General features: G+C 48.4%; 1 protein-coding gene across 5 annotated transcripts in view; it reads right to left on the bottom strand.

Annotated features, from left to right (window-relative positions):
• RADIL (Rap associating with DIL domain) overlaps positions 1-27,924 on the bottom strand; it is a 73,039-nt gene that overhangs the window by 41,449 nt on the left and 3,666 nt on the right. Inside the window, exons 2-4 of one of the 5 annotated variants that reach the window (XM_037910687.2) lie at positions 25,643-25,754; positions 17,835-18,393; positions 1,438-1,754 (exon numbers count right to left, since the gene is read on the bottom strand). In XM_037910687.2, the coding sequence (XP_037766615.1) occupies positions 1,438-1,754; positions 17,835-18,384 (867 nt within the window). In that variant the 5' untranslated portion in view covers positions 18,385-18,393; positions 25,643-25,754. Of the gene's footprint in view, positions 1-1,437; positions 1,755-2,464; positions 2,602-3,489; positions 3,622-17,834; positions 18,394-25,642; positions 25,755-27,924 lie in introns of those variants that run through there. The other 4 variants (XM_043524546.1, XM_043524547.1, XM_043524548.1 and 1 more) reach the window with 4 other exon arrangements.

The raw sequence follows: 27,924 nt of genomic DNA, 5'->3' as shown, positions 1-27,924 counted from the left end.
CTGCATCTGTCACTGACTTCCATATGTGAGGACAGAGCAGGACCCATTCTCTCTTGCACTGGCAGTGGGATCTAGTGGTTAAAACTGGGGATAAGGAACCAGAACACCAAGGCTCTGTTCCTGACTTTTCCACTGACTTGCTGTGCAACATGGGGCAGCTCACTTAACTGCTTAGTGCCTCAGTTTCCTGATCTGTAAAATGGGGATAACAACAGTTGTTCTAGAGGATGCCAGTGCACCCTACAGTAAGCAGAGGTAGCACAATAACAGCTGGCAAGGACTATAAGATCTGCGTTACCACAGAACAGAACACGAAATCTTAGCAAACTCTGGCATTCAACCCTTGACAAACCAGCTAGTAGGTCAGTAGCTGGAAGACGAGTCCTACTCGCTGCCAGTACTCAAAGTGCATGCTGGGTTTGGGGAGTGGTTGAAATTGCCCACATGACCCATCTACGTATCACCTTTGAGGGGTGTTAAATTGGCACAGACGGTGACAGAGCAGCTTCAGAGGTAACACCCCATGGAAACGAATGGAGGCAGCTTGGAGCTCCCAGTCATTGCAGGCTGCCTGGCTGCAGACTCAGGCAGACAGCCCTGCGTGGGCCAACAGTAGGAAGGTTTTTGTCACACGCATGAAGGCTTTTTTTTTTTAAAATCATGAAATCTTAAATTCTGCAAGGAAAGTTCCCTGATCGCCCCTGGCGAGTGCCTTTGCCAAGCCCCACTGGTATTTATTATGCTGCCCTATGGCACACTATACAATGCAGCGGCTTTGCACTGCATTCACCGTAGTGCTTTATGGGACATTCCCAAAGGGCAAACCCTGTATATTCTGGGTAGACCTTAATGTCAGGCTGCCTGTGCCCACTCCACCCTTATTCCTGGGCTCTGATGCAAGCTGGACTTGGCTGACCTGAGCAGCTGACTCTCACGCCTGTCCATGTCTGCTCTAAATCGCAGGTTTCGCCAGGGCTCCAAAGAGTCGCAACTTTAAGAGGAGCCAAGGACAATGCTCCAAACAAGCAGGAGCCCTTGCAGCAAAGTCAAGAGACAAGACATCTGCTTAAATATTGTTTGAGAAAACTCTACTCTTTCTCAAAACCCCTGGCAGGGGCAAGTCACAACTGCAGTCAGCGGGAGTGGCTCTCGGGGTTACTAGCAGAAGCTAGTTCTTTCCCTCAGCATCTCTGTGCCAGGATCCCCCTTCCCTTGAGGCAGGGGATGTAGCAGCCCTCTCTCCGAGCATGTCTTTGGACTCCAGGAGAGTAGCAAAGGCCACGCAATAAAGCATCTCAGTGTCTGAAAACCCACACCTCCCCACGGGACCTAGGGCACCTGCCGGGACTGTCAGGAGCTGATGGCATGGGCTGTAGAGGGACTGCACAGACCGTCAAGGTAAGTAAAGCCTCACAGAGTGGAAGGCTGGGTGCTTACATGCTGGTAACTGTAGCCCTGCAGGAGTAGGAGGTGAGGGGACTGGTAGAGGGAGTACCGCACACTGCTGCCATTCCGCTCTGCCGTGGGGGCCTGCTGCTCATCCCTCGAGCTCTCCAGGCCGCGGATGGTCTCGGGCAGCGTGGAGTAATGTCTCTTGAGCTGCTCCTCCTCCAGAGAGCCCACGTGACTGAGGCTGGTCTCACTCACGCTGCGTCGGAGGGTCGGTGGCGTGGAGTGTCGCTTGCAACCCGTCAGCAGGGTCATGGTGCCCTTCGCACGGTTCCTCTGCAGCTTCCGAGCCTGGGCATTAATGCCTAAGGACGAGAGCAGTGTTCAGTGCTGGGGCATGCAAAGAGCTGCCCTGTCTTTCTGCCCTGTGTCAGTCCCGCTTGGGGAATAACAAAAGTGAGTGTTGGCCCTGGGACCAACATTCAGCCAGCAACTAAGCCAGCCATGCCCCAGATACCAAAGTGTGGGCTCTCTGAACACGGCTTTCACTCCCTAGGCCTGGCTTCACCTTGCCAAATAAGGGCCATGGGGATCTCTCGTTCTATTAATTCTTGGGCCACCATTTTATCTCTGGACACTCCTTCATCACTGCCCAAACACATGCCTTCTAGTCAGCTGCTACCATAGATGGAGCCATAAGAGAGCCCTAGTATAGCAAAGACATGTTCCCAGACATCACACAAACTGCCTTTACATCCTGCCTGTACTCCCCTGGTCAGACTCTGCCCAGAGCCCGCTGTCACCTGCCCCAGGATCACAGGGCACTGAAAATCCTACAGTCCCCTAGAATCTGGGGCTGCAGCTGGACTACGTCATTTGCCATCTCCAAGCCAGCGGGCCAGCATATTTAAATCATCATAAATAGCTGCATCGCTTGCGAGACTGAACAGCAGAGGAGTTCTTAAGAAAGGACCCTGAGTCATATTCTGTCTGGAGATGAAAACTCCAGCATCTTCTCGCAGCTTTGACCTGCAGAGGATTAGCAAAATGTTGTTTAAAGCCCCTGGAAACTCACCACAACGTTCAGGAACCAGGAGGGGAAAGGGACGGTATCCCTCCAAAACAAACGAGCCCAACCCCCACCACTAATCCCCACTCTTTCCTGAGCAGCTGGACCCATAGAACTGACAGCTTTTAAGGGCTAGACACTAGCTCTTGGAAGCAAATACAAACAAGTTCCGAGCCAACTTCACCCTACTAATCAATGAGAGTAACTTCCCAGCCCCACCCCACAGCCTTCCCATTCCCTCCACAAAATGGTCTCTTGAAATATCCTCCCCACCTTACTTGGGAGCAGCCAGGATCCATCTCAAATCTGCAGCATCTTTTTACCAGCTGGCCCGAGCCACACAGGGTGGAAAATACACTGATCGAAAACAAACGAAGGCCAGAATGCAGAGTGACAGCCCGGGGGCTTCACTCCTTACCATGCAGCCAGCAGGCAGGGTCCACTGAGGGTCCTGCTCCCTGCACCATTGGCTAAGTGCACCTGGCTGTGAGTGGGGTGTGAGCGCTGATTGCCAGGACCTGCAGACTGCAGTGAAGAGCCTGCCTGCCTGCCGCAGAGCAGAGCTGTAATTAAGTTCTCACAAGCATCAATTCAGGAGAGCTGTCAGGAAGACAAATGGGGACTAGAGCTAGTGTATAAATAGGCCCAAACGGCCAAACCCAAACCCATCCTGCTCAGCCCGACTGGATTCCCCACGGCAGAAACAAGCCAGCATGCCAGAGTCCCTCTCTATGCTGGAAACATCACTGATTGGGCGCAAGTTCTGGAAAAGAAAAACAGGAGAAGTTGTGAATGCTGTCTGGAATCCTCAGACCTTTCATCCGGGGTTCCCAGGAGCAGAAAGGTCGGCTGCACGCTCATTTGTTGATTAACATAGGAGCAGAATGAAAGGGTCTACAAAATTCTGTTTCAGGATTAATGCACCAGCATAATTTAATTTAAAGCAACAGCAGAGTTGTTAAAACAAAAAGCAAGAATCCCCATCTTCTGGATTCCTCCTGCAGTTTTCTAGGGGCTGTTGGACCACGCACCAGACATCTGCAGAATACAGGCTCTCCCCAGCAGGAACTCAGTCAAACTCCAGCTCACTCGGAGAGGCACCAACCATATCCCTCTGTTCAGAACGGAGCAGCACTCTGAACTGGAGAGGCGAGCTCAGCAGTCGGCTGCTTAAAGGGACACTCTCGAGGTTAGACCCAAAATGCCACCTTCCTTATTTGGTGAGGAACCGACTCTGGGTTCTGAAGTACATTTTTTGTTTGTTTGTTTTGAGACTATCGCTCCTTTGCTGGGAAAATGAAGTAGATGAGGGCGGGGGGAGAAATCAGCCCTACTGTTTACATGCCTTAGGATTAGGACAGGGGATGGCCACACAGCCGAGAGAGTTCTGAAACATGGCCCGCTGCCATCTCAGAGCAAGACGGGGCAGCGCATGTTAGGACGTGGCCTCCACGGGCTGTGCTTCCGTACTGGAACAGGTGCAGAGAAGAGCTAACAGGAGGCTCCAAGGACTGGAAAACCTACTTTATGAGAGGAGACTCAAGGAGCTTGGCTTGTTTAGCCTAACCAAAAGAAAGCTGAAGGGAAATAGGATTGCTCTCTATAAATACATCAGAGGGATAAATACCAGGGAGGAAGAGGAGTTAAGTTTAAATTAAGCATATGTGTGGACACAAGAACAAATGGCTATAAACTGGCCATCAACAAGTTTAGGCTCGAAATTCGGTGAAGGTTTCTAACCATCAGAGGAGTGACGTTCTGGACCAGCCTTCCCAGGGGAGCAATGGGGGGCAAAATACCTAACTGGCTTCAAGACTGATCTTGATTAGTTTATGGCGGGGGCGGTATGTGATGAGACTGGCTACAATGGCATGTGGCCCGTCAGTGACTGCTAGCAGCAAATATTTCCAATGGCCAGTGATGGGACACTAGACAAGGAGGGATCTGAGTTACAACAGAGAATTCTTTCCCAGATGTCTGGCTAGTGGATCTTGCTCACATGCTCAGGGTATAATTCAGTGGTCCCCAAACTTTTCAGGGTTCCCCCCCCCACCTGTGCCCCCTCAGGAGCCGGGACCATGGCTTGGGGGGAGGAGGGAAAACGTCGACAGGGGTAAGGGGGCCAAGGCTGGAGTCATGGCTGGAGGGAAGTCTGGGGCCAGGACCAGGAACGGAGCCACGGCCAGGGGCCGAGGCTGGGGCTGGGGCTGGGGCTGGAATTGGGAGCCAGTACTGCAGCTGGGGGTAGAGCGGGGCTCCCTCCACACCCCCCATGAGGGCTGGCCCAGGCCTGCTACGCCCTGAATGTTTCTCCGTATCCCCCCAGTTTGGGGACCACTGGTCTAATTGATCTCCATATTTGGGGTTAGGAAGGAATTTTCCCCTGGATCAGATTGGTAAAGATCCTGGAGCTTTTTCATCTTCCTCTACAGAATGGGGCACGGGTCACTTACAGGTTTAAACTAGTGTAAATGGTGGAGTCTCTAACCTGAAGTCTTTGAACCATGATTTGAGGATGTTAGTAACTCAGCCAGAGGTTACGGGTCTATTACAGGAGTGGGTGGGTGAGGTTCTGTGGCCTGCAATGTGCAGGTGGTCAGACTAGATGATCATGATGGTCCCTTCTAACCTTAAAGTCTAAGAGTCTATACCAACTGCAATCTGCACTTGGGTTTCTGGCAACTGGCCGATGCAGCCGCTCAGCTGGGCAAACCGTGGATGCCTTTGCCTTAGGACTGCACAAAAAACAATATTTCATGCTTTTGTGGATCTACAGCAGACACTTCACTAACAAACTAGTCTCAGAGCTCTGCTGGCATCACCCAGGACTCAAAGACTGCTGCACAAAAAAGGAAGCATATAAGAAGGGGGCGGGGGGGGGGGCAGTTCAAAAAGAGAAACAGCTGAGAAAGGAATGCTATTTTCCAGTTTCTAAGAGGGAAGAACAAGGAGCTATTGAGAACTTACGAAACATACAATCCTGTGTAGCAGTATTCGCGATTTTTATACTGTGTAGGTTGCAGGCACAAGACGACATTATCACACGTGAGTAAGAGCAATATTCTATCCAGCAGAGGGCAGGGGCGTCACCCATCAATGTAATGCCTTATGATACAGAAAATACTCTGAATTCCTATGGTACCTTCCCTATGAGGATCCCAAAGCACTTTATAAACAGGACTCCCCTGAACAGTAAGTATTATCCCCATTTACAGAGGAGGAAGTGCAGGCACAAAGAGATGACGTGTTTACCCAAAGAAGCTCGTGACGGAGCCTGGACTAGAACCCATCTTCCCTAGTGCCAGGACATCCTCACCTAGAAAGTCCAGCTCCCTAGACAAATGGAGAGAATGAACAAACAAAACATAAAAAATACTTGATTGCAGCTCCCTGAGGCATGAACCAGCGTGGGAGCCCTCTCCTAATATGGGTACAGAAATGTGGTGGAGAGATATTGTCTTGCCGTCTGGAGTCCCAACTCTTAGCCCACTGTGAGGCAACAATAAAGATTTTCTAGCCCACGAGCAGAATGGGAGACGTTACACCTCCAATGATAAATTAAGCCCCAGATTCCTTTCCTGCATTAGTCCCTTCAAGGCATCCTGTGCTGCACATGAGATAACCAGTTCTTCACTCCCCATCTTAGGCCTTATCCCTGCTATTGGCCAGAAGTGGATTGGCAGCAGTACTCTCGTTTCTGTCAGATTTGTGTTTCCCCTGTGCGCCCTATCCTGAGCAGCACTTTTCACCTTGTTCTTTACATGCAACGCTCAGCACCCGGGCAGTGCAGGAGCCAGCCCTCAGTCTGGCTTTCTCTTCTCCCCAGGGATACAAGCTGGAGGGCTTGGCTGTGGAGAAAATGAACTGCCCCTTTTCTGTCTACCAAGGGCTGATCTTGTGGGGTCAGGCTGTGGAAAGGGGGCCTGGGGGAGATTACCATCTGTCTGCCTGAATGATTACACACACACACACACAACCAGAGACATGAATGTTCAGAGTTTTCTTATCTAGAGGAAAGGAAGCTTCTGTGTTTACTTTGTGTTACAAAATCAACTAGGAAAAAGCTGCTTTTTACTCTAGATAGAGCCTCTGTCATAGGCTCTGTTCTAAACTCCCGAGCCACAGAGGGAAAGATAAACACAGCTCTTTTCCTGAACGTAACAAATGTAACAAAGTCCTTCTATAACTGGGTTATTTTTCTAACCCTCTGGTACTGTTCCCCCACTCCCTTGGTATGACAGGCATCTCAAGGGCATCAGGCTCAGGGGAGCTCCTGGCAGTTTGCTTTTATATACCACACAAAAAACACAGATTCTCAGGAGCTAGGGGGTTTGTAAGGGACCCGGACATCCTATGTGTGCGTTAGGGCTTTTGGACAGTGCAAAGAATCATGACCTGGACTAATGACCTCATTGAACCTTCTGCAGCACTTTTCATCTTCAGAGCACTGAACAGACACTCAATGCGGCCAACACTTGCAATGCTATTGTGACAGCTAAGGGTTTATTTAAAGCCCCAGCTCCTAGGAAATCAAGTGATTTCCTGAGAATCTTCACTTTCCTTTAAAAAGAGAGTTTCTAGCCCTCCTGGTTGCAGAGAGAAGCTTGAAAACATAACCCGAGTGTGCCTTAGTGGCTCCAAAACCAGAAGCAAAGAAAACAAACCCAACATTTATTACAATTTTGTTTTAAATCTCATGGGCTTTTTGGAGCCCAACTCAGGAGTTTTGAAAGTCTGGAGCTGGCAATACTGCACTGGTTTATTCTCTCTCAAAACACTCTGGTGCAGTACACAAGCATCATCCCCTTTTATAGGCTGGGAAACTGGCACACACAGGTCCCGATTTTCAAGTGTGCTGAGTCCTTGCGGCTCCCACTGACTTCAACTGGAGTTGAGGGTTGAGTTGAGGCCCCTTCTGAGGCTATGTCTGTGCTACAGTGGTACAGATACAGTGGTGCAACTGTGCCGCTGTAGCGTAGATGCTCTCTACATTGATGGCAGGGGTTTTTCCATCGCTGTAGTTAAGCCATCTCTCCAAGAGATGGTAACTACACTGACAGAATTCTTTCATCCACATAGCCACATCTACCCTGGGAATTACATTGACCTAACTATGGTTCCTCCAGGGGGTATTCTGCGCCACGTGGGAGCGACGCTGGATCCCCAGCGGTGTTAAGCGACCACATAGCAGCAGCTTCCACGAATGCTTTTGAACGACCTGTACCAGGCCAGGAGACAGAGACTATTTCACTTGGAGGCAGCCCTTACTCTGTGCCTTTGTCACCTCAAGACTAGATTTCTGCAATACGCTCTCCGTGGGCCTATACGTCGTATCAATCCAGAAGCTGAAGCTGGTGCAGAATGTGGCACCCGCTTATTATGTTGCGCTTGCCAATGGTAGCGCCTGACACCTGTGCTCCATGATAGGTACTGGCTGCCTATAGCTTTCCAAACTGAATTTTAAAGTTAATCTTGACCTACCAAGCCCTAACTGGCCTGGAGCCTTGCTGCCTGGGAGATCACCTCACTCTTCTGGCCAAACAGCTGCAATCAGCAGAGACACTCCAGCTGGATTCGCCTTGATGTGAGAGAGACAAGGGGCTGGCAGTAGTGCCTTCAGCTTTGAGTCAAGCTTTGCCCAAGTGTATTGGCCTTCCAGGCACCCTGTGTGGCAGTGAGTGGGCTGCTGCAGAGAGTAGGATTGATGGGGGGTAGATCTGTGGGGAGTTACCTGCTCCGTTTTGTAAGGGGTTCAGCTTTGTTGGCCATCAGGGGATTGAGCTGATATTTAATTCTATTATTTTTAAGGGCTTGTCTGCACAAGCAGTTACTCAGGGGCAGCTATTCTGAAATCACTTCACACTTGGACATGCTTATTCTGGAATAACGGTGTTGTTTCCAAATTAGCTTAGTAGGCGGGTTGTACGGGGGGCTGGGGGGCAAGCAGGGGCATTCCCCCCCAATAATCGGCAAGGGCACAGAACTCCTGCAGCCTCAGGGCTGTGGCAAGGAGAGCGAGCTCCTCCGGCCCCGGGGCTGCGGTTGGGTCACAGCGCTCCTCTGGCCTCGGGGCTGCAGAATGTGCCCCTCCAAAAGCAGTCGATTTTTTTAAATTCCTGTGCACACCGCTGAGCATAGTCAACTTTGTTGTCACATAGGTCAACCGTTGTGGAAGCAGAGTCTGTCAGCCAGCCGAGACAGCAGGGGGCACTCAGTGATGTTTTCGGCGGGTGCAGCAAATATGGTGTTTTTTTTAATTTGTCAATGATGGGTTAATGTGGGGTTTAAAAAGCACAGTAGAAATTTAGAATCCCGAGGGAATTCTTCCTCAGTAATAGCATGTTATGGTAAATCAAAGCTTGAGCCTAAAAATGACTTGACAACCCTTTAAATATAATAGGCTTATCCCTAAATCTCCCAAGGTGTGTGCAAGTAAGTAAGGTCAGTGGTAGGCAAACCCTCAGGAAAGGTTTGAAAATGGAGCTGGTTGGCAAGAAGGCAAATACGTGTAAACAGACAAGCATGGCAATGTGAATCAATTTCCCACCGGTTGTTTCCAGTTCTCAATATGCCCCGTTGCTGCGTGCACCTAGGGGGGTGTTCCCTAAATCCTTCTCAGTTAGTCAGCTCCCAGGCGCTAAGCCAGCTGCCTTTAGGGCTGGTGTCTAGCAAAGAAGGAGTGATAGAAGACAGGAGACTTGAGGGCTAAAGTCAAAATAAGACATTATCCCAGTTGTAAAACAGAGCTTTACAACCTGGGCACTAATTAGTGGCTTGAAGGGTGAACGACTCCCTCCCACCACAGTGGGAAACAGCTAATAAACTAATTAGGATAATGGATAACCGAACAGATAAAACTCTTAAGCTATCGGCTAGGTCACCGACCAGAGCCTATTCTACACACTAGCAGCTCAGCAGAGGGGAGTTTCCAGCTGCCCTTGGAAGGAGTGTGTGGTGGGCACTCTTGTGTCTGTATACATAGTGACATGGCAGTGTGTGACCAAAGGCAGCAGATGTGTTGTCCACACAAACCCATCCTCCCATCCTTTAAAGACCAGCCCAACTATTTATTGATCATCACCTATACACCTTGAAGGCATCTCAGCATGGGTCTGCTTTCCTGCATGTCCCTGAACTACAGACGATTCCTTACAACTTCATTCTGGGACCCAAGCTTTCCCTTCTGCTCCCTAAGCCTGCTCTCTCCGGGAGAGAAGACAGCGTGATGTGGTTTTCATCCTTGGGCAAAGGACGGCTAACACAAGCAGATACTCCAAATCTAATGTCAGAGATGAATCAGCAGGGGGTATTCATGCAGCACGCTAATATCACAACACACTTTTTTTTTTTACATGCTAAATGCCTCCAGCCAGAGGTCAAAGCCTGCTTCCAGCACCACAGCTCTCCCACCATGGTGTCCTGCAAATCTTCCCATTAAAATAATGAATATGGGACATCCTAGTGTCTTAGCCATTTTCAGAATGGAGGCTAATAGTGGTGTCCCCAGGGGTCTGTACTGGGACCAGTGCTGTTCAATATATTCATAAATGATCTGGAAAAAGGGGTAAACAGTGAGGTGGCAAAACGTGCAGATGATACAAAACTACTCCAGATCATTAAGTCCAAAAGAGACGGTAAAAAGGGATCTCACAAAACTGGGTGACTGGGCAACAAAATGGCAGCTGAAATTCAATGCTGATAAATGCAAAGTAATACACAAGGGATTTCTGGTTCCAGCCTCTTATGGGCATGTGGAGAAAAGTGTGCTCAGTTAGGGACAGTGCCCTGATAGCAAGTAGCAAGGAGGACAGTGGACATGACTTTTGGGAAGGAGGCAGTCACAAGCAGGTGGAATGGGAGGAGCATCTTGGCCCATCAAGGATGTAGAAGCAGTTAAAAAAAAAAAAGTCACAACTACAAATGTTGTCCCAGGTTCCTGCCTCCCTCGTGTATGTTTAGAGCAAAATAAGTGAGTCACCAAGGAAAACACAAGCTTATCGAATCCTTTCTCGTGCAAACGTGAAATGTCATGCATAGGACTGGTAGAGGAGCCGAATGAGCATGGGCAGTGAGGGGATAGGAGTGGGGCTGCTACTGCTGCCTGGCTCTTGCTAGATCTCCAGATGCAGTTTAGCACATCTGGAACATGATGCAGTATTAGGAACTGAGAAGGATGGCTCAGGAAGCTAGACAGCCTGTGTTACTAGCAAGCAGGAAAGCTGCACTCGGATCCCATGCTGGAGTTCCTTGTTTTCTGAATGGGAGAGGACTGCATGTGTTACAGACGAAGCTTGCTCACTTCCCAGTAGGCCTCATGTTATGGGACAAATTCTCTGCTGGCATAAATTGGCGTGGTGTGGTGCGGTGCCCCAGACTTCACTGGACCTGTGCCAATTTACACAAACAAAGAATTTGGCCCTATATCAGCAGCAGGGTTAAATGAGTTCACCCACCACTCCTGGCCACTGCTTGGCGATTTGAAAGGAGGAGGACAAGTGGAACCAAAACTCCCATCCTACCCAGATTTCCTAACCCAGCCCCATCCTCCAGATCCTTCTCAGGAGTGTCCCAGATTGCAGGTGTCTGAGATGGAGCCATATGGCAGTTGTGGGTTAGGGACACTTGGAGGGAGAGTAGAGAGACAAAAAACATCTGTGAACACAAATCAAGAGGTCTGCTCTGGCCAGTTAAACAGGGCCTGCCTGCAGGATAATCAGCAAAGCGTGCCATTTTACAGCAGATCTCGTGGAGTCAAGACACTCATCACTACATTTCAGCTATTTGGTTGGCTCCACTGCATTTTCAGCTTGTGAAAGGATGACCATTATAGATCACGAGTGGGAGGAAATCAATGAGCTGGACCTCAGCGGAAGTCCCCTGTCAGACACAACCACCAACTGCTGTATCATAAGCCCATTTGTCTGACGCCATGGGAGACCTCTAGCGACTCAGAGAATTAGGGCCAGTCCAGGTGGTAGGCCAAGAAAAAAAAACATCTCTTTGTTCTAGCATTCTATTTCCCCTCTAGCATCTTGGCTTTAAATTCTAGCCCCTACTACCAAGACATCTCGTCACAGCACAATTCCTGATGCCGAGGAGGAGGAAGAGTTTCCTCCAAGACTTCAATGCTGTTTTGCAACGGCTGGCAAGGGGACATGAGCAAATAAAACAGCAGCCGAATGCTACTCCTGGATCTTCCAGCCTTGAGCCCAGGTCTCCAAAGCCGCAGGAAGATGAGCCCGTCGCCTTCCGCCCTGTGAATAGCTTGCCATTAGTTCCCATGCTCTCTCTCACTCTCTCTTGCATCTTTCACATAAGCCAAGCAACATTACAAACAACCTCCCCGTAACTCCCGGCCACCCCCACAGACTGTACATTAATAGTGTCTGTCTTTAGCTCCACACTGGGAACACTGGGCACACCCCTCTCTCTGCATGGCATCACTTCCAAACACCGCCTCCTGAGGAGATGTGGAACAAGCTCCAGCACTCCCTCGCCCCCTCACACAGCGTGGCTGCAACCAGGGACTCTGGGAAAAGAAGAAACTGGTAGCCATGGAAGAGGCATGGCAATGGGGAAAACACAGCAGCAAACAGCTCGGCCTTGAGCTTGGGACCACAGACCTGGGAGATTTCATTCACAAAGCAAAGCAGAGCAACTTTCGCCTGGGCTCCCTTACGGGGCCTGGAAGGAAGAACTCAGGCATTTTGACCAATGATCCCTTTGGCAATAAAGCAAAAGCAGATTCTAACAGACGACCTATCGGGCTGGGCATTATGATTATCACGTTTGCCCTCAAAATGGTGCCTTCTATAGCGCCTTGAGACACCTCAGGTACCAGAAGCCATGTGGTAAAAAAATACGTCCCTGTCTGTTTTAACTGCTCCTACTCTCCTGTCTCTGCCCTTGATGAAAGCCAGGCTGTCTGACATGCCACTCCAACACCGACCACAGGACATATGCGGATAAGTATTGTTTTTAATTTAGCATTGGGCTCTTCATGTGACATTGTTCTAAATACCAGCCTCCTGGGAAAGATTTAACTAGTCCCAGCCCTGCCTCTGCTCTGAAGGAAGCTCAGAGGGGAATTAACCCTGGATTCGGGAAAGAAGAACCTGGAGGCTGGAGCAATGAAAATAAAACAAACCAAGATGCCTTCAGACTCGTGACAATGACCTGAGGGATTTAACCTGGATTTGGAATTGCAGGGTTGCAATTTTAACAAACCATTGGTGGTGAAGAACTGATGGTGACGTAAAAAAATACTTAAGCTAAGGCGCAATCTAGACACAGTTTCACTCACGTTTTCCTCAGCAAAGCTGTGAGCTCCTTCAGGCAATGCAGATAGTTCATGAGCCATGGCACTGTTTTGTTTCTGGAGTTGTGAAGCGTGCAAGCACACTGTCTGCCTAGCCGTGGCATCCCTTACTGATTTCCAGTTGGCAAGAAGTTCTCTGAGTTGATAATATTTGCAAGGCTGGAAATAAACCCATTATTCTTTCAATGTACAGATATCACTTCAGTTGGCTTGAAGTTCCCAAGCAGGAACAGAGGAAGGAAGATCTCAGTTTTACCATCAAACAATTTTCATAGTTGACCAGCCCACCTTGGGAAAGAAAACCATATCAATTCTGTCCAGTTCAACTAGACTGCCAATTGCATTGACTGCATCTATGTGGGACTTATTAGGCTTTTTTTTTTTTTTTTTTAAATAAATGATTACTTATGGTTACAGGTGGAGCTGGCAGCGCCATCTACCGTTTCAGATGTCTGCACACTTGCCATCATAAGCCCCCATTTTCCATTGTTTATAACTTTGCCAAGCTCTAATCAGTTGGGCTGAAATTGTCTATGCTGGGTGTCTACCTCAGACTGAACTTTTTTTGGAAAGCTTCAGCAAAAATGGTTCAGCCATTTCTGAGAATGAGATTAAGGAAAAATTGTTTTTCCTGTGTTAAAATCATTCATCCAGCTGTTTCACTGAAAAGCTCTAACACCTTCCTGCTTTGCAGCATGGGCTTGACATTTGGCAAGGGCACTGCCTTGGTGTCACGGATTTGCCCTTTGCTATTCCTGTGATAATTCACCCAAATTTGGCCAAGTTATAAGCCTTTGAAAAAATCACTGTTTCCACGTGCTCAGTAGAGACTTGTCAGAGTTTGGCGACTACATTCTCTGATGATGCTGCCTGCAGTAAGCACGCTCAAACCCAGGGCTTCAGGGATTGAGCAGGTCTTTCCCTGCAATTGCTGCCTAGCCTCATCTGTGGTGCCAGGCACCAAAACTGAAAGCAGGGAAACCGTCTCTTCTATGTGCTAGATCAGGGGTCTCAAAAACACGGCCCGCGGGGTTATTTTCTGCGGCCCGCCAGCTCCCCGCAGCCCCTCCGCCAGTGTCTACCTAGAGCGGCTCCAGCCCGGCGCACACCGGGGACAGGGCAGGCTCCCTGCCTGCCCTGCCCCCGCGCCTCTCCGGAAACCGTCCAGAACCTGGGGGAGGGGGGCCACAGGGGTCTGTGTGTTCCCTGGCCGCTCCTCCAGGTACCGCTCCCATTGGCCGCGGTTCCCCGTTCCCAGCCAATGGGAGCTGTGGGGGGCAGTGCTTGGAAGCAAGGGCAACACACAGACCCCTGTACCCCCCTCCCCCAGGTTCCGGCTGCTTCCTGGAGTGGTGCGGGGGCAGGGCAGGCAGGCAGGGAGCCTGCCCTGCCCCCGGTGCGTGCTGGGCCAGAGCCCGCCCCCCGATCCCCTCCTGCAGCCTAACCCCCTGTCCTGAGCCCCTTGCTGCACCCCGCACCCCTCCTGCACCCCAACCCCCTGCCCTGAGCCCCCTGCCACACCCTGAACCCCTCCTGCAGCCCAACCCCCTGCCACACCCTGACCCCCTCCTGCACCCCTCACCCCTCCTGCACCCCACACCCCAACTCCCTGCCCTGAGCCCCCTGCACACCTCCTGCACCTCAACTCCCTGCCCTGTGCCCCCGCCACACCCCACATCCCTCCTGCACCCTCTGAGGGCAGGAAGGGGGCGGAGTTGGGGTGGAGATTTTGGGGAAGGGGTTGGAATGGGGGCAGGGAAGGGGTGGGAAGAGGCGGGCAGGGGCGGGGCCTCATGGAAGGGGTGGAGTGGGGGCGGGGCCAGGGTGGCAGGGTGGGTGTCAGTGATGCGGCCCTCGGGCCAATGTACTAGTCCTCATGTGGCCCTCGTGATCATTTGAGTTTGAGACCCCTGCGCTAAATGTTCCTCCTGCTGCCTCTGAGGCAGCATAGAGGAGGAAGATGCCTGACCTAAATGCAGAGACGACAAAAGCCAGGTGGGGTGGAAAGAGTAGATTGGGACAAGGAGCCTGGGGGTGGGGGCAGATGAGGAGCCTAGGGGAGATGGGGAAGGGAGAGAACGAAATCTGCTGAGGAGTCCGCCCATGTGAACCAAGTTGCAAGACATGCCTCACATCGTTGTTACACAAGACACCCCAAACCTCCCATCCGTATGGTTTGACTTTGCAGACAGGCACATGGTAAATTAGCTGCATCCCAAGGACACACTGGCAGCCATGTATCCTCGCTTTTGTGTGCTTGGTTTCCCAGCTCAGTTATCCTGTTTACTTTTAAAAGGGGAGATAAAATGGATTAAGACTTGCTTAAAGACTGCCAAAGAAACATTATCCCAAGGTTCTGGAAAGACTGGCCTCTACCTATTCAGAGAGAATGGACTCCTGCCATGGCGGATACTGCTGGTAGGAAAGGGCTGAATTTATAGCACCACCCAACACTTATGGGTTTCCTGAAACATGGGAGCCTTCCCAGGACTATACAGAAGCCGAGCAATGAGTCCTGAAACACTTGCACCTCACGGTGAAGCAAACAGCTGCCTGCTTGCCTCTGAATTTCCTTTACTCGTTCAGTTTGGGCCTGATCCAACTTCAATTAAAACCAATGGAAAGCGTCCCAATTCCCTTAAGCAGTGGATGCAGCAGGCTGTTAATTCCTTCTCCGTTAGCGGTTATAGCAGCAGTTCTCAACCTGCAGCCCACAAGCTGCTTATGGCCCCATCAGCACATAGCTGCGGCCTATGGGATATTCTCAGGGCCATACAGGTAGTCTATATATTGTGTGGATGCCGCCCACGTAACACATAGAAAGCTGCATATGCAGCCCACAATGGTAACTAGGCTGAGAACCACTGGGTTATAGATTTTGCTATCATCCGTAGTATCCCACGGCTACGATTAAAGGGTGGAAATATAGCTAGGTACTTGTAGCATCTCCACGGTACCTGAGCAGCAATGCTTGGTGGTGAGGATATCATCTCTCGCCTCCTGTGAAGAGGGATGGACTTTGCCACCTGCCTAACAGGATTCTTCACAATAGTCTGGTATAACTGCCACTCTCTTCTGATAGCCACCTCTTCATTTTTTAAAAACAAAAATGGGCTTGGATAGAAACCTCACAGAACACCAAGCCTGGAAGTCCATCCAACCGTGCTTCTGTACCCAGACCAAACTATCGTGGATTCCTATAGGTACAATGAAGAGCTACCAGCACATACTATGCCCAGTTCTGCTTCCAATTACATCTCTGCCACCTCACTCAGTTCAGTCAGCTTGCATACGTGTACACTCAACCCCAGGCTAATAGGACTGTGTTTGGACTCACCATTAACCCTCTCCTTAGCACCTCTCCCCATAACATAATATCCTGCCGGGGTAACTGTGACAATAACAGGAAGTTATATCATATCTCCTCTGCAAGAGAGCTGTAAGAACTGCAGACAGAGAAGATACCAACCAAGCATTAGAGTCCATCCTGTATCTCCTAGTCAGAGCAATCTCTGATGACCGGAGGTCAGGTGCTCAGACACTCCAGTGATCCAATGTATTACAGGACAAGTTTGATTTTAACCCCCCAGCAGGGGGTGTTAATTCAGGAAGGGAAAGCAGAGCTTCATTACATTGCACTTGGGTCTTTTACAGACCCACTGATTCACAATTAATCTACACTTTCCACCCATAGGCAATAATGCAGAATATGTTTTGGCCCACATTGGTTTTCTCTCATTATCTCTTTATTTAATTTGATTGCTCCTAAAATTTGCTAAGGATCTCCCGCCGTTGGATAAGTCCTGCTGGAACTGCAGTGAAATCAGCTAAGTGCTCCACTTGCAGGTTCATGCTTTTCCCCTGATAAACATAAAACCTACTTGGGAATGGAGGAGAGGGGAGGCAGGGAACTCAGCCAGTAGCAAAACAGTCTGCAGGCTCCCAAATGGCATCATAATTTAATTTAACTATGATCGGAGGGACAGAAAACAAGCACAGTCTAAAATGCTGACATACAATTAAAGGTGAGATTCAGCATTGCCGTAGAATCATAGAGACATAGGGCTGGAAGGGATCTCAAGAGTTCAGGCCCCCATGCCGAGGCAAGATTAAGTATAGCTCGACCATCCCTGACAGGAGTTTGTCTAACCTTTTCTTAATACCTCCAAAACGCGGATTCTACAGCCTCCCACAATACCTGCTCCGGTGTTTAACTATCCTTAAAGTTAGAAAGTTTTTCCTAATATCCTAATGAGTTCAGTTCCTCTGGGTCAAATCCTAGGCCCTATGCCAAGCCTAAGAGAATCCTCAGCATAGGACAGGGTCCCCCTGGCTCCTATGGCTGTTACTGTAGCCTCCAGGCTACAGCTGGCTCTATGGCAGCTGTGCCTACGCCCTACACTGATTCCCCTTAGTCGTGGATCCACTGGTCATGTCCCCCCATCAGCACTCCCCTTGCATGGTATTGCAGAGGAAGCTTGCAGAACACAGTTCTGGGTCCCAAGGAAGGAGCGGAATCCCTAAAACTGATAGCCTGCCCTCTTGGACAGTGGAAATTTACTGATTCCTCTACCTATCAGGCCTTCTGGGCCCCCAGGGGGATGGGCACCTGAACTGGCACCTCTGTAAGGCCCTTTGACAAAGCCCAGAGTGCAGCAGATTGCGACTGTTTCTGGGCAGAGACACAATATCACATTACAATAAATATAAACTATCGCCAGCTCAGGAAAGATCTACAATGCTCCCAGGGCCAGATCCTCAGCTGCTGTAAATTGTCATAGCTCCACTGATGTGAAGAAAAAGGGGGGTGGGAAGTAATAAAATGGATTAATGCTAATGCCGCCACGCCCATTTACACCAGCTGAGGATAACAGAGCTAGGCCTGTTTATATCAGCAAAGGATCTGCACTCACTGTCTAAAACATGAGATTCGGTGCCCACTACAGGCTATATCGCCATCACTAGTCTGGCACAAGACAGGGGCAACTCCTCCACATTAAGAGCCGAGAGCTCGCCCCATGGCCCTTGCTCAGTTAAGCACCTATATGCAGCTCTTACCTGCCGTGATCGTGTCTACGTCCCTCGCGGCCAGCTCCTCCACCTCAGATCTCTTCCGTAGCTCCAGACGCCGGGAGAACCCTTCCTTGGGCTTCCATAGGTCCTGAATCAGAAGGGGCTTCTCATTATCACCGAGGACTCGCAACCCTTCCGTTTGCCACTGCTTCTCAGAGCCGCTGAACATCCCAATGACATCACACAGCACATAGTGGCTGGCGTCCACCTTGCTCAGCCCATAGCGCTCCAGCGCCTCCTTCACCAGCTCCCGCGCACTTGAGCTCCCCGTAGCAAGGACACTCTTGTAGTTGGTGCCCGCACAGATGTTGCCCCCAAATATCTTCAGGACCCCAGGGGCTGAAACCTGAGTGGAAAGTTCAGCTGGGTCATCGCTGCTTGCAAGGGGGAAAGCCGACACCGAGCTGCGGTCCTTGTAGCTCAACGTCCGGTACAAGACCTGAGAGAATATCCGGCTCTGACGCTTAAGTTTGTTTTTGGAAGGTGAGGACATGGCGGACGAAGATCCATAGAACATAGCGGGTGAGGTCGTCATGGGACACAGCTGCAGAGTAAACAGAAACAAAAAAGGCAAATCAGCATTTTAAAGCCCTGAGGGGAAACAGAGATTATAGCAAGCATATGAGCAGAAACCTTCAAACAAACTGGAGCAGGAGTGACTCCAAGATCCCATGCCTGGACTGTGGCCCAGAGGGGACATGCGGTCATCTCTGGAATGGCAAGAAGAGAGCAGGAATGATGCTGTGAGTTTACACGTGTGACACAGGAGAGCAGGAGCCAAATTTATCCCTCATCCCTGAAATCAGTGGAATTACCCCAAAGATGAATTTTCCCTAGGAATTTGATCTGGAGCTATACCAAGCATCCTTGGTTTATAGACCAATGGATGTCTCTCCTGGCTACCCAAGTGCAACGCTTCCCTGCAGATGTTCTCGGGGCGAGAGAAAAGCAGAGCCCAGCAGTTGCGTTACACTTAGAACACAAGAGGAGATTGTGACACAGAAGCTCATTGGTGCCAATTGGCAAAGGGTTTACTGTTCTTCACAACCAACTCCTGCTTTAGTCCTGACAAACTCACTACACATAATACACCACTTTCATGGTATTTATCCATGAAGGGTAGCATGTGTGAAAACTTTTAATTTATCGATACTCATAATCATTACGAGATGTGTATCTGGGTGATATTTAAGGGGTAATGTGATGTGTGGCAGACTGGGTGACACCTCACAGGAAAATTTCTTTGCTGAATGCCTGTCATAGCCAGTTAGTGAGGGAATTTGGCACAGATTTTCTGGGCTTGCCTACATTTCAGTTTAGATTTTGCAGCTCTACTTTTAAATAAAAGATTTATATTTTAAAATCACATTCTCACATTAGGACTCAAGCAAGATCTGGCAAGAGACATCTGGCAAGAGAAAAGCATCTTATGCATCTACACCAAGGCTAAGCACAGCTAGAAATATCCTAAGGTGCTGATTCTAACTTTATGAATCACCCTACAGTAGGTGGACAAATTAGGATCTGTCTCTGGTAGGCCTGTGATGTGAATTTTTCCCCTCCAAGAACATCTCACCCATTCACATAGACGATTCTTTAAAAATCTGGGTACATATTGTTATATAAATTATCAACTTTAAACCAACAGCTGATTTATAACATGATCATTCCTACCAAGGCACAGTGTGACAATCCTGATGCGTGAATGGACACACAATTGCAACTGTGAGTATGTAAGTTACTGCTGGACACATGCTTCCCTAGGTTTAAGAGATTTCAATAAAAGTCCCAACAACACTTTGTAGCTAAATAGCTTGATGATGCCAAGAGCGATTGTATCAAGGGCAAGCATGGAAGGAGCATTTGTTCCACTGGACACAGGGCAGAACGTGGAGTTTTATTTGTCTCCACACTCCTCCTACTTGACCTACACTCTGCGATAACAGCGTGTGACGTTACTGCTGGAGAAAGGTGCCGGGCTGACAACCCTGGAAACCGCAGGCTTCTCTTTATCCCAAAACAGGTACAGCACAGACAGTACCAGGGCAAGCTTCCTCCACCCTACTACTGTGCATCAAACCTAAGAGGGAGGTACCACCTAAGTCTACATCCCCCATTCAATCCCTGGCCTCTGTTGAGGCTGTCAACAACATCATCAAGCAGGGCCAGCTGTGATGGCCATATGGCTTTAATGTGGCCACTTGGGGCACGAGGCCATGAAGCTCATTTTGCTGCAGACACTGAGCAGACATCAGATAGTGACTAAGCGAGGTTGTTACTAGTATCCTGGACTGGGCGTGAAATGGCAGCCTACAGGCAAAAGGTTCTATATAGACAATTAGCACTGCTATGTTATATTATCACTACTACTTTGCACTCTTGGAGCGCTTTCCATTCAAGGATCTCGTAACCCTCCCTCTGAGGCAGACATCAATCATCATCATCAACCACAGTTAGCACCTATACAGAACACATCTCCTCCACAGATCTCAGAGCACTTTACAAAGAGGGAGAGGCCGCATTATTCCTCTTTTATTAATACTGTACTATAGTGGCTCTCAACCTTTCCAGACCACTGTACCCCTTTCAGGAGTCTGGTTTGTCCTGCGTACGCCACGTTTCACCTCACTTAAAAACTACTTGCTTACAAAACCAGACATAAAAATACAGAAGTGTCACAGCTCATTATTACTGAAAAATTGCATTTTTACCATATAATTATAAAATAAATCAATTGGAATATAAATATTGTACTTACATTTCAGTGTACATAGAGCAGTTTAAACAAGCCATTGTCCATATGAAATTTTAGTCTGTACTGACTTCGCTAGTGCTTTTAATGGAGCCTGTTGTAAAACTAGGGCAATATCTAGATGAGTTGGTGCACCCCCTGGGAGGCCTCCACGTACCCCCAGAAGTATGTGTACCCCTGGTTGAGAACCACTGTTGTAAGAGAGGCAAAGAGAGGCCAGGGGACTTACCTAATTTCCTATAGTAAATCAGCAGCAGAGTAGGGATGAGACTGAGACATGTGCCCGATCTACAGGGCCGCTTCGCCTCCCGTAGACGATGCTATTTCTGTCAGGTCTTTCACAATATCCAAGAAGAGCGCGCACGTTATCAGAAAGATTGTCCATTGGCACTGGACAGACTCCAAACCACCTTCCAGCCCAGGATGGGAAAGCGTCCCTGCTGCTAATGGAAGAGGTCATCTTCTGATCTTATTGTTTTTTGTGAGCAGTGGGAACTTCTCCAAGGTATAATCTCTCTGACTTCTCCCATTCAGTCTGCACACATACACATATCCCACCCAGCTCTAGCTGCAGTGTGACCCCCTTCCCCTGCTCCCAGACAGCCTTACTGATGCTCCTTCTCATGCCCTGTCCTCCCTTATCACCTTCCACATACCGCTCACATCACATCACTGCCCCTTACAAGAGCCATCTGGGCACCCAGGGCAAAAGGAGGCAGGGAGGCAGACCCCTTTCCCCATTAACTCACAGGCGACTTGGCCCCTCCCCATCCCTTCCTGGGGTGAAGTGGATGAGGCAACTGAGGCACAGAAAGATTACATGATTTGTGCAAGGTCAGTGGCTCTAACATAGAACTGGTGACTTCCAGTATGCAGCTATGAGCACAGGACCGTGCTTTCCGCTCCCGGGTAATATCTTATTTCCAATCCTGAGTCCGACAGTCTCCCCTGAATCTGTAATAGCATTTACCTTTGCAGTGATTTGGCTCAGAAAGAAACAAAGCAAGAAACAGAGAGGGGAAAAAACACTCTCCCTTTCCCCTCCTGCTCCAAGGCAGAGAGGTGACTTTCCCTGCTGGAGTAGCAGCAGCAGCCAAGAGCAACAGGCTCCCTGAAAGGTCTCTCCCTCAGGCAGGCAATTAATAATGGCAAAACCTGACAGGTGGTCAAATAAAAAAAGTGAGTCAGTCCCAAAGCACTGAGCGATGGGATTGGTCCATTGCAGGGAGGGAGAGTTCTCCATAGGAATGAGGGCAGCAGAGCAATAGAAAGGGGTGAATCCCCCACTACACACACACACAAACGCACACTCAGCTCCAGGTCTGTGTGAACCCAGATGAATTTGTGGCCTAAATGCGTGATTACAGCAGCCCCCAAATCAGGCCCCATCGTGCTAGGCGCTGTACAGATACAGAGTAAAGGACAGCGCCTGCCCCAGAGTTTACAGTCTACATACACAAGGCAGAGAGAGGGTTGGGGAAAGGAAGTTTTATCATCCGCATTTAACAGATGAGGAAATAGGGCAGAGAGACAGTCAGGGTATGTCAACGCTGCAGTTAAACACCAAGGGCCGGCCTGTGTCAGCTGACTCAGGCTTCTGGGGTTCAGGGCTGTAACCCTGTGGTGCAGACACTCAGGCTCAGGCTGGAGCCCGGGCTCCGGGACCCTACAGCCCGCGCCTGAACACCTACACCGCAATTTAACAGCCCCGCAGCCCGAGCCCAGTCAGCTAGCCCGGGAGTTTAACTGCAGTGCCTTGTCAGTTAAAACGGATGCAGTATTTAGCTTGAAAAATATACATATAATCTCTGGGGCTCAGTTTGCTGTATTTTATGATTTGTATTGATTTATCTATGAGGCTCATCATAACATCTAAGCACCTCAAATATTAATAGGAGTACTTGTGGCACCTTAGAGACTAACCAATTTATTTGAGCATAAGCTTTCATGAGCTACAGCTCACTTCATCGGATGCAAACTGTATTTTTCACTGAATGCATCCGATGAAGTGAGCTGTAGCTCACGAAAGCTTATGCTCAAATAAATTGGTTCGTCTTTAAGGTGCCACAAGTCCTCCTTTTCTTTTTGCGGATACAGACTAACACGGCTGCTACTCTGAAACCTGTCAAATATTAAGGAATTTATTCTTCCTACATCCTTTTGAGGTAGGGAAATACTATTTTCCTCCATCTCACAAATGGGAAAACTGAGGCACAGGAAGTCTGTGGCAGAGATGGGATTAGAACCCAGAACTCATGAATTGTCATGTAGTGCCATAGAAATGTTAAATAATAATAATCCACAAGACCGTTCTTCTTCCCTCGATTTAGAACTTGACCGTCAGCTCTGATTTAAAACCTGAGTTTGGCATTCACTAAAATAACATTTCTCGGGAGCATTGCTGTAGCTATGGGCTCAAGCCACGAGGAGAGTAAGTCTTGGGTCATTCAAAAGTGACCCTAACTGGCTGATTGAGGACCAACTTTCACAAGCCTTTAGGATCAGAGAGAGTCCGTAATTTTCCAACAAAATTTGTTCTCATTGGGAAGTGTTGATTCATTGAAACCATTTGCAGGAAAGGGGCTGGTTACGATAAATCTCCCAGTTTGAACATTATTTGAAGAAAGTTTCAAAACTGTCAAAACATCCCATTTGGGCATTATAAAAAAGTTTCCATGTATCTACTTGAAATGACTTTTCATTTTGAAATTTCAATTTATACCGAAAAGGTTAAACATGTTTTTTAAATGGTGAAAATCAAAACAAAAGGGTTTTTTGACCGACCAAACTGCAACTTTATTATTATTATTATTGGTTCACAAAACTGTGAGATTTTGACTTTTCATTCCATTATGGGACAGAAAAAATCTTTAAATGTCAAAAACCCTTACGAGATGGGAAAATTGTTCCCTGCCCAACTCTACCTAGGAAGGTCCAATCAGCCCTCACTAGCAATAGATTGCTGGAGCATGGCAAAGGGATTCTGGAAAAGGACAGAAGAAAAATTGATGCAGCTCGGCGTATGTCTACACTAGAAATGCTGCAGCTGCACCACTCTAGCGCTGTAGCGCACACAGTGTAGACCCTCTTCTGTCGCTGTAGTAAATCCACCTCCCTGAGAGGCAGTACATAATCGACAGAAGAATTCTTCCATCGACCTAATGGTGCCAACACTGGGGCTTAGGTCAGCTTAACTACATCTCTGATGGGTGTGAATTTTTCACACCCCTGAGCGACGTAGCTAGATAGACCTAACTTTCTAGTGTAGACCAGCCCTAGGAGTCTGCCCGAAAGACTCCACTGACAGATGAGCGAGAGAGAGAGAAAATAACTTTTATGTAAGAATCATTTAGAGCATCCAGATAGCTGAATATTTTCCCAGCTAATCTCATCAGTGCAAAACTCCCTTCAGCACCTGTACAACTTTGTGACACTTCCAGCTGCAGAAACCAATTCCTTCAAGCCCCAAACGTGGGCAGCTAAAACCAGCTGTACTTTTTAAAGTGCCCATCTGAATGTTAACTACATTGTTTAGAACGCAGCAGCTTTTGTGTTCTTTCTGTAGAACGCCCTATGCAAACTCAGCTTCTCTAGTTCCAGAGGCCCAAAACTTCAGAGCAAAATATGTTTCATCCATACAAAGAGGCTCCAAGCATGGTCATTTCACTGTTGTGCGTGTAGTTCAGGAAAGGCTCCAGTTTGCAATGTGCTGAAAACTCAGAGATCTTACTGACTTTAAATGGAGTGATGGGTGTTCAGCCCATCCAGAAATCATGGCTTTTTGCAAAATACAAAATAAGATATGGTCTTGTTTCCATCCGAGAGCCTAAGGGACAACATAGAGTGATAATGAAACATGCTCTTTCCAGACCTCTGTGCTCATGGGCATCTTATAAGAAACTAAACAGAGAGGAGTAGGTTTCAGAGTAGCAGCCGTGTTAGTCTGTATCCGTAAAAAGAACAGGAGTACTTGTGGCACCTTAGAGACTAACAAATGTATTAGAGCATAAGCTTTGGAGTAGAACAAACACTGGGGCTAGGTTTCAGCTAAGATCACCTCAGCTCATATTACCTGTGACAAAGTAACTCCAGGTCTACCGAGTCATTGGGGGAGGGAGGGGGGAGAATGTTCAAAACCACCTAAGCAATTTAGGCACACAAGCCTTATGGAGAATCACTAGGACTTGTGCACCTAAATACCTCATGCACCTAAATCCCCAAAATCTCCTTGGTGCTTACAGTACAGTTCCACTATTATGCTGTTATAAAACATGCACTGTTTGAGGACAAAAAACTTGCAGCAGAGGTAGGCAGCTCCAGACATTCCAAACGTTTGCCATATGCAAAAGTAGAAAGCAAGATTTGGGGGGGGGGGGGGGGGAGGAGGGGAGGGGACATTTACTGTTGAAAACTATAAAGGAATCAGCCAGAGGTTTGTTTTTTCCTCTCAGAGGAATCTGTATCAACTATCTAGGCATCTCTTCGCATGTCCTGGAACACACAGACCAGCCACACCAACGATGGCTATTCATCTTGCCATGTTGCCATTATTTATTCCGCACTGTTTTGGTAATGATCATAACAAATTAATTTGATGTTCATGTGGTCAACACATGTCCTCCCATCTGAGCACTGCACTGCAATGTATCATTAGCAGGTCAATGGTGTTGTAAATAAAACACCACAAAATCTAATAGTCACTTAGGCTTGTTGGGGTATAATTTCAACATCCCAAAATCAGCTGGGCAGCTCCTGTTATGTATTTATATCTGTTCCTGTATTTTCACTCCAGGCATCCGATGAAGTGGGTTCTAGCCCACGAAAGCTTACGCCCAAATAAATTTGTTAGTCTCTAAGGTGCCACAAGGACTCCTTGTTGTTTTTGTTAGTACCAAAGGCAGTCATAAGAACAGTTTCCTATGGTGGAGTGGCATCCCTACTCCCCCATTGTATCAGCACTCAGTAACTTTAAACATTAGCAGCCTGTCCCAAATGTTCCAGCTAAGTGTCTCCTGGTGCCTATTTAAAGACCTTTACTTACCTTACCATTCTTTTCACATCTCTTTCTTTCAGTCACTTATTCTCCTCTTCATAGCAAACCCTGCAGCTTCCCCTGCATTATTCATTTTCACAGAAACTTGTTCCTCCCACTTCTGAAACAGGACAGGAAAATAGAGAACATCATTTTGCTTTCACCCCAGTTACAAAAATCTGCAAGAGCCATTCAATTATATCCTCTAGTCCTCCAGCGGTAGTGTGATGTGATGGCTTATGTGTGTATAAGAGACACAGCACTGCTTTACCGAAATATATCAAAAAGAAAAGGAGTACTAGTGGCACCTTAGAGACTAACCAATTTATTTGAGCATAAGCTTTCGTGAGCTACAGCTCCTGCATCCGATGAAGTGAGCTGTAGCTCACCAAAGCTTATGCTCAAATAAATTGGTTAGTCTCTAAGGTGCCAATGTACTCCTTTTCTTTTTGCGAATACAGACTAACACGGCTGCTACTCTGAAACCTGAAATATATCAGCGGCTTGTGGATATAATAGCACCCCCTGGTGGAGCTGTTCTTTCATCTTTGGCGCAGGGGCTAAAGTACATCTCTACAGTACTACTCACAGGTGCCCTCATATTTAGTATCCAGCTACTCTTCTCCATCTTGATCCAAGTAGCCAGAGCATGGCATGCTGGGGCCTGTAGTCTCCATGGGCTAAACCTGCAGATGAAGGTGGCCCATGCGCTGACGGGTAGATGGTGAGCTGGCGACTGATATGGCTGTACACTTGCTTGTCCAGCCATGACCCACTGGGACAACTACACTCGACAAGGGTGCTGCAGCTGGATTGGCTGAGAGTCTGATACCAAGGCCTTTCTCAGCAGTGTGATCTCCTTAGCAAGGTAAGTTAGATTGAGACAGAGCCCGATCACGTTTAAGTCTAAATGTAAGACTGACTTCTCTAACAAAGCCTTGTCCAGTTAGCAGAGTCTACCCCAAAGGCACAGAGGGTGAGGAAGGGGGAGAGAAAGGCAAGGCAAGAAGGAAGCATTATAGGAGAGGAAGGAAGGGAAGGTGAGAAAAAGGGAATGAGGGGAGCCAGCGAGCACAGAGCCCTCTTTCCGCAGGCTCACTGCTATCTTTAGTTGGTGGCTATTGCTTAGATACTGTGATGACAAGAGCCTGAGCAATACTGGAGAGAAACAGATCTGTGGACACATTCTTAGATGAATTACAAGGGATGCTATCACCTCTTGGGATCACAGACCCTACACCAGGTCTAGCAACTCACTCAAAATCCCAGCAGCACTACTCCAAGATCATATGGGGACAAAGTTGGGAAACGACTTCCAGAGAGTGCAGGGTCAGGAAGGAACACATTTCCTTCAGCTCTTCCCCTTTTAGCCTGTAAAAAAACATGCCAGGCACAACAGGTAGGGAGAGTCAAATACGCTAGTGGGTCTAGCTAACAGATCAGCCCAATAGTCCATCAAAGGTGCTACCCTGCCCAGAGAAAAGCAAGTCGCCCCTGGAATTCCCCCTGGGGAGCGCTACATATTTTTAACCCACTCAAAGATTTTCGTCCTCGGCTTGTTCTATTTTGCCGTGTCTTTCTATATGAAGGAGGGCAGCCCAGGCATTCATAGCCAGCCCTCTGCTTTCCCATACTTGTTAAAACATGACGAACTGAAAAACGGAACTGAAAAGAGAGCCCTGTTGAAGCAGCAGCTTCTGACCTGGTCAACGTGTCTTAGGGCAGGTCTACACTGAAACCGCTGCATCAGTGGTGCAGCCGTGCCGCTGTAGCATTTAAGCTTCTACGCCGATGGGAGAGCTCTTCCCGTCAGCGTAGTCAGTCCACCTCCACGAGAGGCAATAGCTACGGTGACAGGAGAAGCCCTGTCTACACTGGGGGTTAGGTCAGTATAAGTACGTCACTCAGGGGTGTGGGTTTTTCACACCCCTGAACGACGTAGTTATACCGCTATAAGTCTGTAGTGGAGACCTGGCCTTAGAAAGAGGTAGTCAGTGCCGAGAAATAATCTTTGTCATAGATTCACAGAGTTTAAGGCCAGAAGGGGCCACTGGGTCATCATCGGGTCTGACCTCCTGTATCTCACAGGCTATTAGATTTGACCCAGTTACCCGGTACACAGCCCAGTAACTCATGTTTGGGTAAAGCCCATCTTCCAGAAATGCAACCATTCGTAATCTGAAGACATCAGAGATGGGAATCCCTGACTTCCCTTGGTAGCTTATTCCAATGGCTTATCATCCCCCACTGCTAAAAATGTGTGCCTTATTTCCTCTTTGAATTTGTCTAGC

Source organism: Chelonia mydas, chromosome 10, assembly GCF_015237465.2.
Source record: "Chelonia mydas isolate rCheMyd1 chromosome 10, rCheMyd1.pri.v2, whole genome shotgun sequence".
Classification (NCBI taxonomy): Eukaryota; Metazoa; Chordata; order Testudines; family Cheloniidae; genus Chelonia; species Chelonia mydas.
Note: the sequence above shows the minus strand (reverse complement) of the source record. Positions and strands in the feature narration are given on the sequence as shown.